This window comes from Rhinolophus hipposideros (genome assembly GCF_964194185.1).
Source record: "Rhinolophus hipposideros genome assembly, chromosome: 4".
NCBI classification, from domain to species: domain Eukaryota; kingdom Metazoa; phylum Chordata; class Mammalia; order Chiroptera; family Rhinolophidae; genus Rhinolophus; species Rhinolophus hipposideros.
Window position 1 is genome coordinate 21,130,330 of NC_138050.1, and position 14,564 is coordinate 21,144,893.

General features: G+C 47.3%; 1 protein-coding gene across 1 annotated transcript in view; it reads right to left on the bottom strand.

Moving 5' to 3' along the window:
* Positions 1–401: 401 nt before the first annotated feature.
* ATP7B (ATPase copper transporting beta) overlaps positions 402–14,564 on the bottom strand; it is a 91,784-nt gene continuing 77,621 nt past the window's right edge. Inside the window, exons 14-22 of the mRNA XM_081045389.1 lie at positions 12,065–12,259; positions 10,942–11,124; positions 9,393–9,558; positions 8,072–8,215; positions 6,701–6,843; positions 5,329–5,532; positions 5,115–5,232; positions 4,031–4,133; positions 402–2,897 (exon numbers count right to left, since the gene is read on the bottom strand). Of these exons, the coding sequence (XP_080901515.1) occupies positions 2,624–2,897; positions 4,031–4,133; positions 5,115–5,232; positions 5,329–5,532; positions 6,701–6,843; positions 8,072–8,215; positions 9,393–9,558; positions 10,942–11,124; positions 12,065–12,259 (1,530 nt within the window). The 3' untranslated portion in view covers positions 402–2,623. The remainder of the gene's footprint in view (positions 2,898–4,030; positions 4,134–5,114; positions 5,233–5,328; positions 5,533–6,700; positions 6,844–8,071; positions 8,216–9,392; positions 9,559–10,941; positions 11,125–12,064; positions 12,260–14,564) is intronic.

Here is a 14,564-nt window from a genome sequence, read left to right on the forward strand (position 1 = left end):
CAATTTTAAAAATGGGGGAAAAAGGTAAACAGGTTCAAATTTCCAGGTATAAAACCAATAAGTCACGGGGATGTAATGTACAGCATGGGGAATATAGTCAATACCATTGTGATAATGTGGTGCGGTGTCAGATGGCGGTGGACTTATCATGGGCATCACTTCTTGAGGTATATAAATGTTGAGTAACTCTGGTGTACAACCGAAACTGACATAATATTGTATGTTAACTATATTTTTAATAAAAATCTTCCAAAAAAAAAAAAAAAGAAAGAAACCATCCCTCTCTCCCCGGAAAAGTCACCGAGAGCAAAGCCAGCCCCTCATGTTTCTCACTGAGGACGGCACTGCTCCGGCCCCACCACACTCCTCACTCGGACACGACCAGCCAAAACCACATTTTTGATGAAAAAGAAACTTTATTCTAATACAGCACTCATAGTTTTTGAAGTAAAAATGGTTCTTATCTGACCAAAAAAAATTCCTGCACTTTGAACATCTAACAGGTAATTTTCTGTACAATTATATAAATATCTTTCTGTCTATATAAACATGATATTTACGGTCCTAAAAGCTTTTTGAAAAAATCAATACAATTAGATTCTTTAGATGATTAGCCTAGTTAGAAAACAAGAAATATTCCCCAAGCACAGCAAAGAATAAAGAGGACACATGGCAGGAAAGTGCTGGGAGGAAAAGGAAAATTGACAACAATAAAAACAGAACCCTGCACTTGGATTTTAGAGGATAAGACCCAGCAAAAACCAAATCATATGCAAAAGTGAAAATGAACCATCCAAGGGAAATGAACTTGATCATGAGGTCATCAAGTGAGATGACCTTATGATCAAATCTCATTCCAAGTTGATACAAAAAACACACCACCTGACAGATCTGTTCTTCCAGGAGCAAGGGGCTTTTCCTTGTACGTTCTTTTTCTAAAAAATTAAAGTTTATTAGGGCGACAACTGTTAGTAAAGTTACATAGATTTCAGGTATACAATTCTGTATTACATCATCCATAAATTCCATTGTGTGTTCACCACCCAGAGTCAGTTCTCCTTCCATCACTGTATATTTGAATCTTGTACATTCTTATCAAGCAAAATATTCAAAGTGGAGCCGAGATAAAGAAAGACTTCAGAGCCAACAGACATGGATTCAGACCCCTGTTCTGGCATGTATACTGGCTGTGGGATCCTGGGCAGTATACTTAGCCTTTCTGAGCCTCTTCCCACTTGTGAAAAGTGGATAATAATATCTATTTTGTTGGGAGGATTAGAGATAACTTATAAAAGCTTGCTTACATTGCCTTGGAAAATAACACACTCGATAAATAAAATTATTTTGTGTGTGTCAAGGGATTCACCTTAGGATTTAGAATAGGCTTTGCTCTGCCTATTCTAAGATTCTAATTTTACTAGTCTATTCTCATGAGGTCTGTCAATCAACACAAACTTCGGAGTCTAAAACTAGCCACACTCCTGCCCCTCCAATGTCATACAATCATAAAGAGCCACTGAAAGTTAGAAACAGACTTCCCTTTGGGAAATTGTAGTCACCCCTTTCCTACGACACCAACTCAACGTGCAGAAATGGAAATCCGTGAAAAGTACTGTGATTTCCTCTAATTTGGGTATTATTGCTTTCCTTGGAGGTGCACAATGCCAGGGGCACCGCTGACTTGAATTCTATGTGGAACTCCATTCACACAGCAGACCATGTAATCCAAGCGCCCGGAACCGCGAAGGAGGATTCTGCACGCACGAGCCTCCCCACAGGACACCTGCTTCAAGCACCACAGGCCTCCCTGGGTCCCAGGCATCTGAACCCCACAGGAAGCAGGATTTCTCAAGTCTCAGGCTCTGAGACCCTTACTCCAGCTGAGCAGCCAGAGTCGGTGGGGTGAGAAGCCATGACTGTGGAGAAGGGTCTCGAAAGCAAGAAAGAACTCTCCTCCACTTGAAGAGAAGCCTGACAAGCTCTCTGGCCGGGCGTGTAGTGAGGAGATTCAGGCAGAAGCGCACACCCGTGTCTGCGACTGGAGAAGCACCTGAGAGCAGCAGCCGGGACCGCGAGGATGAGTCGTCCTGACCTGACAGAGGATGGGGGTGCCGCGCCCCCAGTGTCAAGGACAGAAAAGGAAGAGATTGGACCAGCAGAAACTAACAGTGCACTTGAGGTAAACTGTGGTCGCAGGTACGTGACGCATGTGGTCATCGTAAAAAACAGGACGACACCGAGGTTTTGCATGTGTCCTATGCAAAGGCCCAGCTGAGGTTTTGGTCCTGATGAGAGTTTCCTCATTCACAAGTCGTCATCTCAAACCCTAAAGCAGAGGTTTGAGGAGGCTGGCTAGAGTCCAGCAAGGTTTCCAAGAAGCCCACGCCAACAGCATGGCTGAGGTCTCAGCCTCGCCTGTGGGATCCAGGCAGGGTGGTCCTACCCGGAAGCCGCATGGGGACAAGGCCACATGCTGCAGGGAGGAATGATCTAGAATGTCCAGGGAATGGAAGTCCCCAAAAGCTTTGCCCATCCTGCTGCTGGCTGCTGGAGCTGCCCCTGTGGGGCTCGAGGTGCTGCTCAGCTGGGAGATGGGCCCTGGCTCTGCATCGGCCTGGAGCTTTCAGATACACTGCTCCTCGTCTCTGTCATTCAGGAGCAAAGACCACTTGTCCCCACTGTTGTCAGCTGTGGCACTGTGCCGCGACAGCTTGTCAGACTTCAGGGAGGACAGAGACACCTGGCTGATGTAGCTGACCTGGTCCCAGGGCGTGGCTCTGGGGGAGTCCCGCCGCCGGTCGTCCAAGCCGACGTGCACGCTGACCTGGGACTCCGACAGGGGCTTCATGCGGCCCTGGGCCTGGGCTGTGTACCTCTCCAGGTCGGGCTTCTTATAGCTGCAAAGCAAGAATCCAAGAGCATTTAGACTACTCTGGACACAGACTTTTTTTCTGAAGCCTGATTGAAGGCCTTTTCTTCAAGTCTTTCGGTAACATGAGTATCAACCTCCGAGGGTTCAGGTACAGTTTGCCCCATTTAGAAACGTCCTATCCAAGTGCCTGGCACATCGTAGGCTGTCATTCATTTTTGCTAAATGAAAGCATAAGTAAATAAACATCTATTTTAAAAAAGGGAAAATGTCAATACACAGGGATCCCATGTCTACGTACAGTCATGAGCCACATGACCATGTTTCACGGAGGCCCCGTAAGACTCTAACGAAGCTGAAAGGCTCCTGTCACCTAGTGATGCTGGCACAGTCCTAACGTCGGCTAATGCGTTGCTCCCGTGTCTGTGGTGATGCTGGTCTGCCAGTCTAATAAGTGCAGCGCTCACAGTTATGTGCAGTACATAATACTTGATAATGAATAAACTACTGTTAATGGTTTATATATTTACTATATACTATACCTTTTATTGTTACGAGTGTATTCTTTCTACTTACGATAAAGTCTGCTGTAAAACACTACGCTGCGTTACACTGGCAGCGGCCTCATAAAGCTGGTGTTTACCACGTGTCTTAGCTGCATCGTTTTCTCGTGTGCTTATTTAATCTCACGGTGTACAGTAACATGCTGCCCAGGTTTGTAGTCCAGGAGCAACAGGCCATACCACGTAGCCGAGGTGCGCAGCAGGCTGGGCCACCTGGGTTTGCGTGAGTGCGCTCCGTGATGCTCACGGCGATGAAATCCCCACGCCGCCTTTCTCAGTAGCACCGGCATCACTGCGGTTAGGTGGCACATGGCGGCATTTACATAAGCAGCCCTTGGGCAGAATAACTAGAACGGCCCAGCACGTGATGCCTGTTAGGTGGTAAGTTAATAATCTCATGGTAAATCGTCAGGCACACACACACTTGGCTCCACTCAGGGCTGTCCCTTCGGTCTTTGCCTTTGGTGAGTGAATCAGGAACACACCCACAGCTAGCCCAGGAGGAGCACCGGCCAGCCCAAGTCTGCCCCATGCGTGCAGAGAAAAGGGCCTAGCGAATGCCGCCTGCAGCCTGTGCTCCCGCCACGTGGGGACTCACCACTTGAGCTGCAAAGAGGAGAGAACCACAGACACGGAGGAAGCTGCCATGGCCGCCGAGCCCATCCATGGCTGCAGCACGATCCCAAAGGGCATGAAGACACCTGCCAAGGGGAGGACAACATTCGCACTGCAGCCCAGAGGAGAGAGCAAGGAGAGGGCCCACCATGAGATGCTCCTCAGCGTGGCTCAGAAGCCCATGTGCCCGCGGGCCTCTGAGGCAGGCAGCGGGGGCAGTATCAGGGGACTGGGGTCTCCGTCTCCCTCCGCCCTGACCTTCCTGGGCCCATCCACAGCAGCGTCACCCATTTCAGGAGACACTCCAGGGGAGCAGGGAATGTCAGGAACCTGAGGGGCAGCAGCAAGGCACGGGGAGCCAGCTTCCGGAGGCACTGCGGAGATGGTGAGTGCTCAGACAACACATGCTGGTGACCACAGGCCTGTCACCATGGATTGTCTCCCCTGAGGGCTCAAAACACCTTTTTAAAGGGCAGTAAGAGCCAGGCCCGAGGACAGAGCCAGGAGAACGTGTCCACGTCTGGAAAAAGACTTGGGGCAGAGGCACCAACACAGCAGGAACCAGCTCGAGCCAGTTCTGCAAACAGAAGGTACATCTGCCTGGCCCAGGTGACCCAAGAGACCACGGCAGACAGGTAACCCTAATCCGTGACATGAGTCCCCATTAATGGCTCATGCACAACAGGGAGCCGGGGGGGGGGGGGGAAGTCGTGTTTAAAAACTTTAGGTCTCAGCCCATGTTGGAGCCTTTCCTTGCGGAAGTGTCTGAAACTTTGCCCTACCTGGTAACTATACTCAGCAGGGAAGGAAGGAGTTATAAAGTGGAAAAGATCTCTCTCTTTCCATGATAATTTCTGTGAGACTGGGTAAGTGAGGCGCCATGACGTTTTAAGATAAGGTTCTCAAACATCAATCACTGTGCCCTAGCATGTCGCAGGTGCCCCCTACCTGTTCCTAATGATTGTTTTTCGGACCGTATGTCTTAATACATGGTTCAGAAGATAGGGCCATAGCACACAGTGAAGCATCCTGCCAGCGGGCAGACAGCTGGCGTCACAGCAACCTACCTGCTGCGATGGGTATCCCAACCATGTTATAAATCAGCGCCAGCACCAGGTTGAGCCGTATTCTCCAGACAGTCCTCTTGGAGAGGTGAATGCCAGTGACCACATCGAGCAAGTCATTCTGTAGCAGAGGAACACTTGGTGAGCCAGGAGCGGGGCCCCACAGCCCTGACCTCTCCCACTGCCGGGACGGGGGAGGAGGAGACAGAAAGCTCACTCTGATGAGAACAATGTCAGCCGCCTCGATGGCGACGTCTGTGCCTGTTCCAATGGCGATGCCCACGTCGGCCCGGGCCAAGGCCGGGGAGTCGTTAACCCCGTCTCCCACCATGGCTACTTTCTTCCCTTCCTTCTGGAGCTCCTGGACCTTGGCCACCTTGTGAGAAGGCAGCACCTCGGCAAAGACTTTGTTGATGCCGACCTAAAAGGAAAGAGAAACAACTGTCAGAAACAAATACATGACAAGACCGGGTGCTGACAAAGGACAGGAACAGCAGCAGAAACCCCAGTCATCCTGCCCCACCCCCACCCCCCTCAGCCTCCAGGGCCAGTCATCAAGCCGGACAGGCTCCAGGTCACATGGCAAAGTTATCCTCTGCTCTTATCGCAAGGCCTGGCAGTGGTTTGGGGCCCTCTCTGGGCTCCTTGCCCACATCCCCGCCTCCCATTCTCTTCTTCCTGTGCTGTCCCAGTGTATCTCCAAATCAATAATCATTCAGTCACTTTACCCTCCTGCTTAAAGTCCTCCAATGGACCCCAGTTCCCTCAGGATAACATCTAAACTCCTCAGTCTGCCTCCCAAGGACCCCTTAGATCAGGGCTCTGCCCGTCTGCAGCTCCCTGCCTCGGGGCTCCCATGGGCCTGTGCTGTACCATTCAGCTCCCTGTGCTCCCCAACTCACTGAGCTGCCTGCTGTGTGCTGGCAAGGTCAGCTTGCCGTCCCTCATCCCTCCCCCACTTCTTCATCGGACCACTTGTGGCTCAAACATCCTCTCTCCCCTGGAAAGGCATCCCCGGCCCCTGCCAGGCTGGAGGGTAAGTTGGTGACTCCCATGTGTCCAGTGCTCTCTTCTGTTGGAGCACCAAGCACTCAATTTATACACAGTCCCTGGGCCACCCTCCCCACAGGACCGTGAGCTCCTCAGGGCAGGTGCCCTCTTCACCCCTCTCTGCAGCCTGCCCATCACATGTGTGGTGCTTAACAAGTGCTTGCTGAATGGATGAACAAGTCTGAACCAGGAAGGGGGATACTCAACACATCTTTTTTTTTTTCATTGCAAAGCCTGGGAAACAGAAAATGATGGATGCATTGCTTTTCCAGGGTTGTAGCCGGTTAAGCATGAGCACAGCTGCAGGTCCCAGAGATATGATCTTTGTTGTGGCAGCATGGTGGTCCCCTGTGGGATGCTGCATGGCTCGGAGCAGATCAGAGCACAGGGACGGAAAGTACCCAGTGAGGGGGACAGCGCAGAAGAAAAGCTGAGCCCTGAATGCAGGGGCACTTACTTTTTCTTCTGCTTCTGCAAGCTTAAAATCAGTTTAATTTGAAAGTGAGACGACGGCCCCGGATCCTGAACCCGGCCCATACCTGGGCAGCAATGGCTCTGGCTGTCTTGCGGTTGTCGCCCGTGATCAGAACCACGTCCACACCCATGCTCTCCAGCGTGTGCACAGCCAGGGCGGCCTCCTGCTTGACGGCATCTGCGACGGCGAACATCCCACAGAGGACCCCTGAGGGAGACACCGCAGTAAGTGCACAGCAGCGGGCCACAGGACGGCCCGGGGAGCAGATCCGACGTCATGAATGGGGACGTCATTACATGCAGAAAACAAAACACCCAACTGTATAACAAACTGTGGTTTTGATTTGTTTTTTAAAATGTAATACATTGACAAATGCAAAGAGAAATCTGGAAGGACTATCAAAATGTCAAGTGACTCCATTTTCTTCTTTATAGCTCTAGAATTTTCCAACTTCTCTACAAGGCACAGCTATCACTTTGCACAGTGCCTGGCTCATAACGCAATACATGTTATCTATTAAAATATGAGAAATATAACAAATACAACAAATGCTACTTAGAAAATGGTGAATATACAAACAGCTAGAAAAATCAATCCTTCCTTTTCTTTCCTCTTCCTACAAAACACACTTGCATAGAATTTTTCTTTTTTTCTGTGAATCTCTTAGATACTGAAGCAGGATGGCTTTCAAGGCCTGAGGTGTGATGGGAGCACAGAAAGGGGGCACGACTCCTTTAGTTCAGGCAATTCTGGTCTGAAGAACTGAGGGGACTGTGGCTTTACAAGGACTTAGGACAAGGCCTGGTGGTGGGAGCAGGAAAAAAAAAAGAATGGGATAGAGGACATATTTGCCTGGAGCATTCAAAATACGGCAACACAAATTGTTATTTATTTGCATATAGTTTTATTTCTATTAGCAGAAACTAATACTAACAAAGTAACACTAACAAAGATTCTAATCTATCTGAGACGTAAAGTCCAACATACAACGGAGTACTAATGCAATCTTGACACATGCAATCTTGAGAAGCTCTGAGAAAAGTTGCAGGGATCTCACTATTTAAAGGCATGCTGCAGTTAAACCCCTTGGAAAGTGAACTGTTTTGTCTGCAGGAATGAATGAGAAGGATGACTTCAAACTGCCAGCTTGGACAGGTGCAAACAATGATGGTGAAGATACCGAAATTCCAAGAGCAAGGAGACCAATGCCAGAGCTGGCTCTGGGGTAAAGATGGAGAGAGAGAGCGAGAAAGGGCCTCAGGACTGAGAATGAAGTGAAAAAGATGGCAAGGCAAGTTCACAAAGTAGAACTGAAATTAATAGAAAGGAAGATGTATTTTTTATTTATTAATAGGGAGGAAATTAATTATGGCCGGATGTTTCCAAGCAACGTCATTTCTGAGAGAGCAGACGGAAGGCGTGAGCAGAGCCATACCGTCAATAGCCACCAAGATGGCAGTCTGGCCCTTCATCTCGTGGTCTGTCATAGCGTCACTAATGTCGCTGGAAATGGCTAAGCCGTTGCGCCTCATCCATTCTCGGTTTCCAATCAGCACAGAGAAGGTCTGGGGGCCCACATCTGTTCAGAAGAGTTGTGGTTATTCCCAAATAGTCCAATTTCACTGTGAGAAATTACTAAAAGCTATGAAATCCTTATAACAGCAAAATAAGCATTTAACCGTTCCGAGAAACTATAACTTAGTAAGCACCACTCGGAACATCACCCTTAAAGGACCAGGGGGAAAAGTATAATTAATATGTAGAACACGTGGGTCTGAATGAAAACGGGTGTTGCAAGGCCCATGCTCCAGGCATGAGAATGTCACAGACGCATCCAACACGAGGTGGTGCCCTCTACTGGCCTTGAGAGGGATCTGCCGCTTCTTTTTCTGTAGGGATGAGAAGCACGTGGTTCTCTCTCCAGCACCACATGCAAGTGCTGATTAGATTCATTACTGCTTGGCATGGATGACCCAAGGTGAACCAGCAAGGTGAGTTTTTCACCTGTCACCTTCTAACTACATATGCCACTAACAGGTGTCATTATACAGACCGGTTCCTGGACGCTCAAAGGAAAGGTCATTCTGGGGCTTTAAACTGCCAGGTGGTAGTTTCTAACCATAAAATCTGTGTCAAGATTCAACTACCAACATACCAAAGAGAAAACCCTAGACACAGTTTCCTTTTTGGTGTGTGTGGGCGGGGGGGGGGCGTGGTTTCCACACTCATGCTGGTGACTACCAAGCTATCCTTAGAATAAGGCTGTTATTCAAATGCAGCTGTCACTCCAAGCAGTGTCCCTTCTCAGCTTGAGCAGAGCATTTCCATCTGCTTTCCCTGACTGCTGCCAGCTCCGTAAATATGAAATATCCCATCAGAGTTCTACAACATGGGAGGTTTCCTGTTTAGGAAGAACAAAATAGAAATCCCATCTGTCTACTTTGTAGCTTATGAGAAGCAAGGCTAACTTGGGATAGGAAAGAAAGGACTCAAATTTATGGAGCAGATAAGCAATACTCTATAGATTTAAGTAATATACTACTTTTGTTCTACGATCGGCATCAAGATTCAGACGTGGCAAAGAACACCAGAGAAACTGCAGGCTTTCCTGGGGAGGGAGGCGCACGGCCCTCCAGCCCACAGCAGAACCAGGGCTGTGCGTGCGGCAGTGCTCTCTGTGGTTTGGCACACCGCCACTTATCCCTGCTGGACCCACCCCTGGCAGACCGAGTGGCAGAGACAAAGGCCAGGGATACCTGTTTCCACGGGAACACTGCCAACCCCGTTCAGGGGAGCGGCCTGTTCGCTCAGGTGCTTGCTGGGGGCCAGGATGCCTTCCACGTTGCTGACTTTACAGCCAATTCCACAGCCTGGTACTGCCTGGAAGTCAGTGCAGTATCCCAAGGCTTCTGTTCCAAGTTCCTGTGAAGGAAGCAAGTGGGGAAAAGAACCAGAAAATGGGGGATGGAGGTGGGGTGAATTGAGAGAGAGGCAGGAGAGACCAGAGACAGAGTGAGGGTAGGAGAGAGAGCAGCACCAACCAGGAATTAAGAGTAAAAGGAGGGATAGGAAGTAGAATTGCAGGGAAAGGTGAAGAGATGGACTATTAATTCAGCAATTCTTTTTCTCTTCTCTGACACAGACATTATAACTAGTAAATTGAACAAAATTAAATGTTTGATTTAATTTTGGCCTAAACTCTCTACTTAGGTGGATGCTTCATAATACTGGGCTGGTTGCAGACTAGAAAGGAGAAAGGCAATTCACACCAAACAACTCAAATTAAGGACGGAGTAAGGGGGGCGGGGGTGAAGGTGCCAAAGAGAGTAAAGATATTATTTTCATTTTGCTAATAATTTCATTAAAATGATGCAAAAGGAAAGTGGTAACAAAGCTATTTTGAGGCTATCAAGAGAGAACTGCCCATTTACAGACCCTGGAATGGGGAGGGGTGATGTGGCAGGAGGAAAAAGTGAGGGACTGTTTTTATTTGGTTAACACAACAGCAAAGGAAGGATGACTGAGGGTGAGCAGAATTCTCCCTGAAACGTCAGAAAGGTGAGAGGTGAAATGGCAGTCTGTCTAATCCTACATTAAAGACAAAAACAGAAAATGATGTTTCTGGAAGGTTCCCCATCCAAGACAAGTTGTCAGCTTTTTCGAGGCATCCATGTCACCTTCTATATTTACTGATAATTGTTATTTGCTCAGACCATCTAAATTTTTTCAGGGGAATATTGTGGCACATCCTCCTGCCTCTAAACTCAGATTGAAAACACAGAAAATTAAATAAGACCTTTTATCTGGAGAGAGCAAAAGATGAATGCTTCCTCCTTAACTGTGCCAAGAACCCACTGGGCTTTGAGCTCACTTCTGCTGGTTCCTCTCCACTTCAGATGTCGCTGATTGAGTGGATTTCTTCCTCTCTCACCCCAAGACCTCATTCATTTTTGTATCCCTTTGCACTAAGGGCTCATCAAGTACTGAATTTATACACCATCTGTCTTCCCCACCCGACCATCAGCTCCCAGAGGGCAGAGTTCACATCTTACTAGTTGTCCCAAGTACAGATGCTCAGTAAAGGCTCAATAAATGACTGAGTTGATTTTGTGACAATCTGGAAATGTGACAAGGGACTGGCTACTGTGAGCTATATGTCCACCTGCTCCAGGGGGGCCTCTAGGAAGTTTTCCAGCCCATACAAGCCAAGGCCTCCTCGAAGGAAGGAGCTCGGGGATTCTGGCCCAGCTGGAGAGAGCAGAGGCGGCAGGAGTGAGAAGACCAGCAATGGCCAGGACTACATACCTCTTTGCAGTATTTGGTGACAGCCACGCCCAGCGGGTGCTCGCTGCTGGCCTCCGCGGTCCCCACCACAGCCAGAACCTTCCTGAGGGGCAGAGTGGCTGTGTCCACGAGCAGGAGGACGCGCATGACCTTGGGGACCCCGTGGGTAATGGTGCCAGTTTTGTCAAACATCACAGTATTTATCTGCCAAAAAAACCACATCTTGGTGACCAGATACAGATGGAAGGGACTTTCAGAATCCACACAATCTTGAGGCAGAACTTCATTCAACCTCCTTCAAGCAGATAACACTCCCGCAAATTCTGTGACATCATGGCCTGCAATCAATCCCAAGGTTCAACCAATCCCCCTGCAAAAATACTGTTTCCCTCTCTGCCCAGTCAAAAAAAAATCCACATTGTGGTTCAACCTTAACCAGGCTAAGACAGAATCTCTCACTCCAATGTCATGGGAGATGGCAGGCCACCATCTCTTGGACAGCAACTCTGGTCAGATCAGGAGCCAGGAGCTGGCCCAGCTGTGTCCACTGCTATCTGCTATCTGCTATCTGCTGAGCCAAGCACGGTTTTCTCCAGCCTGCATAAGTGCAAAAGCCTACTGAGAATAAAGCTCTTGCACTCCAACTTCAAGGAAGGACATAATAACAAGTAACCACCGGAGCCAGTTTGTCCCACTTGGTCAATGGCAGCTTTGCACCAGTCCTCACGGGTCTGGGCTCAGCCAGTCAGCAGCAGCCACGCTCGGGCTGCAGGCCTTTGGGCAAGTTAGTTCACCTCCTCCTGCTGCAGTTCCCTCATCTGTAAAATGGGAATAAGCACCATCTCAGCATTGTTGATGAGATTCAATCAACTAATATTTATAAAGCATCTAATTCTATAACTGTTGGCTGCTGCTGTCATTCTATCAACCCTGACTTCCTGTTTTACTTCATTAATAGTGCTACCACCCCCAGGCCTCTCTCAGGTTTTTCTCTTAATATGAAATTTAAACAGATACTACTTTCACTTGACCTCTCCAAATTAAAAAAAAAAAAGGAAGAAAAAAAAAGATTGTGTAAAACAGCTCCAGAATCCTCCCAGCCCAGACCCCAAGGGCGGCGGGAGCACAGCAGCGTGGGGCCGACCTTGTGGGCCATCTCCAGGGGCTTGCCTCCCTTGATGAGGATGCCGTTCTGGGCGGCCACACCGGTGCCCACCATGACGGCCGTGGGCGTGGCCAGGCCCAGGGAGCAGGGGCAGGCGATGCACAGCACAGTGATGGACGTCTGGAACGCAAAGCGGATGATGACCTCTGCCTGCGAGATATGCTTGCTGGGGGTCTGAAAAGAGGGCAGAGAGGCAGGCGGAGCGTGAGATGAGGAATCACACAGAATCCTATTCACATAGAACACTCCAGTGCAGGCAGTGGGGCAGGAGACAGGGTGAGGAGTGGGGTTTAGGAAACATGGTGTGTTCCCCTCTGCCTTGGGGATATCACATGGCTCACTCTACGGCTCCATGTCCCAGGTTTCTCACCTGATCCTACAAGCTTTCCTCAGGGAAAGACCTTAGGAGAGCAGAGAGTCCTATAAAAATCCCTGATCGGGGGAAGAGCACAGACCAGGTCCATCCATATCCTGGCTGTGACACGAATGGAACCTCTCCTTGTCTCAGCTTCCTCACACACAAAATTCAGGTAATAATACCCACCTCACAGGATATTGTAAGGATTAAATGACATATATCTAAACATATATATTATATATAATACATATCTATATAATATTAATATATATATATACACAGAGGATGCCAAAACAATGTATACACATTGTAAGAAAGTAAAAAAACTATTAAAATTGTAATACCCAATAAATACCGATAACAAAAGATGAATACAAGTCACATTTGACTTCTGCAATGACAAGAGGTGCTCAAAGTGGTTACCATCAGTGTCCAGACACGTCTGATTACAGTGAACTACTGCTTGAGCAACGTTGACCAAAGTGTCCACTTGTATATATATTTTTTGGCACCCCCGGTGTGTGTGTGTGTGTGTGTATTTGTCGTGTGTATAGGCTTTTTATCAACAATACTAGAAAGATGTTCATCAAAGTGTGAAAAACAGCTACTTCTAGGAATGGGATTGGGAGCCATCTTTACTTCTAGGAATGGGATTGGGAGCCATCTTTACTTTCTTCTATTTTTCACTATTGTTTTCTTCATAAATCCAAAACAAACAGGTTTTGGATTGAGGTTGAGGTTTCTCAACCTCAGCACTACTAACATGGGTTTCCTTTCCAGTTACCTGGTGGCACATATTGGTATTATTATTTGCATTCTGACATCTTGAGTTATCTTGGTTTATTTTTCAAAATAGCTACTGTCTCTGGAGTACAATCAGGAGATACTACATTTACTTAATTACAGTAAATGCATGTTTTCCAAAGCAGGAATATAGACCATAATCTCTTTAGCTTCTGTCTACATGTTATTCTTTGATTTTTGAAAGGCAGGATTCTAAAAAAAGATATATTATTAAAGGGTCATTTAATTTTCACAGAAACAGTTGGATTTAGGTAGTGGGGCATGTTGTTTAAGACATAATGCAATTCTTAGAGGTAAAGATGATGTGTTTTTTGTGTGTGTGATTTTTTAAAAAACAAACAAACAAGAAAAAAAAAGACAGTAATTCTTATCAAAATGACAAGTGGCATTCTGATGGGCCTGGGTAGACTTCTAGAAGTTAACATGAACCCTGTCCCTACAATAACTTTTATATAGCACAGTGATAACAGTATCTTAAAGGAACATGCAGTACCTCATTTGCCAGCATCCTCCCTGATATTGCAGATAAAAACAAAATAAGCCAAAGTAAGATGGAAAGGCAGGAAACAGCAGAAAGCCACAGATTCCAACTTGTTTAGGACTGAGTTTTCCCACAGCTACATGTTAATGAGCTGCTCCCGACGAAATCAGAAATTTTAGGCAGTCAGGTGCCATAATAGCAACTGGCAAATTCTAGGAATACAGTCACAAGTTACTCTTATAAGTACTGAGATCTCCTTCGATGTCAGAAAGTGTATAACTTGGACGTTTTTCATTTTAAGATAGGAAATTTGAGGGAGAAAAATGGCATCTTAATGGATGATATCCACCCGAAGAATATAGCACGTGCTTTTAGTTATGGGTTGAAATTTTTTTAAGAGGAAAAAAAATTATCCATTCCATATTTGCGGTTTCTTAGTCTATGACTCTAAGGTAAAATGCACACTCCACTGGGCTAAGTATGACATATCTTAAAAAACAAAGGAAAACATTATTCTACTGACTGCACAGCTATCCCGTACTACTCTAAGTGGGCCATTAGCTTTTAATGTACATTTAGGTTTCTCAACCTCAGCACTACTAACATTTGGGGCCAGATAATTCGTTGCTGTGGGGTCTGTCCTGTGCATTGCAGATGTTTAGCAACATCCCTGATCTCTACTCACTGGATGCCATAGCATCCCCTCCTCAGTCGTGACAACCAAAAATGTCTCCAGACATGGCCGAACGCCCCGGGGGCAGCAGTTACTCCCTGTTGCAAATCGCTGATGTTTATAGTTTTTATTTCTGAAGCACAAAAGTTTTTTTTTTCCATCT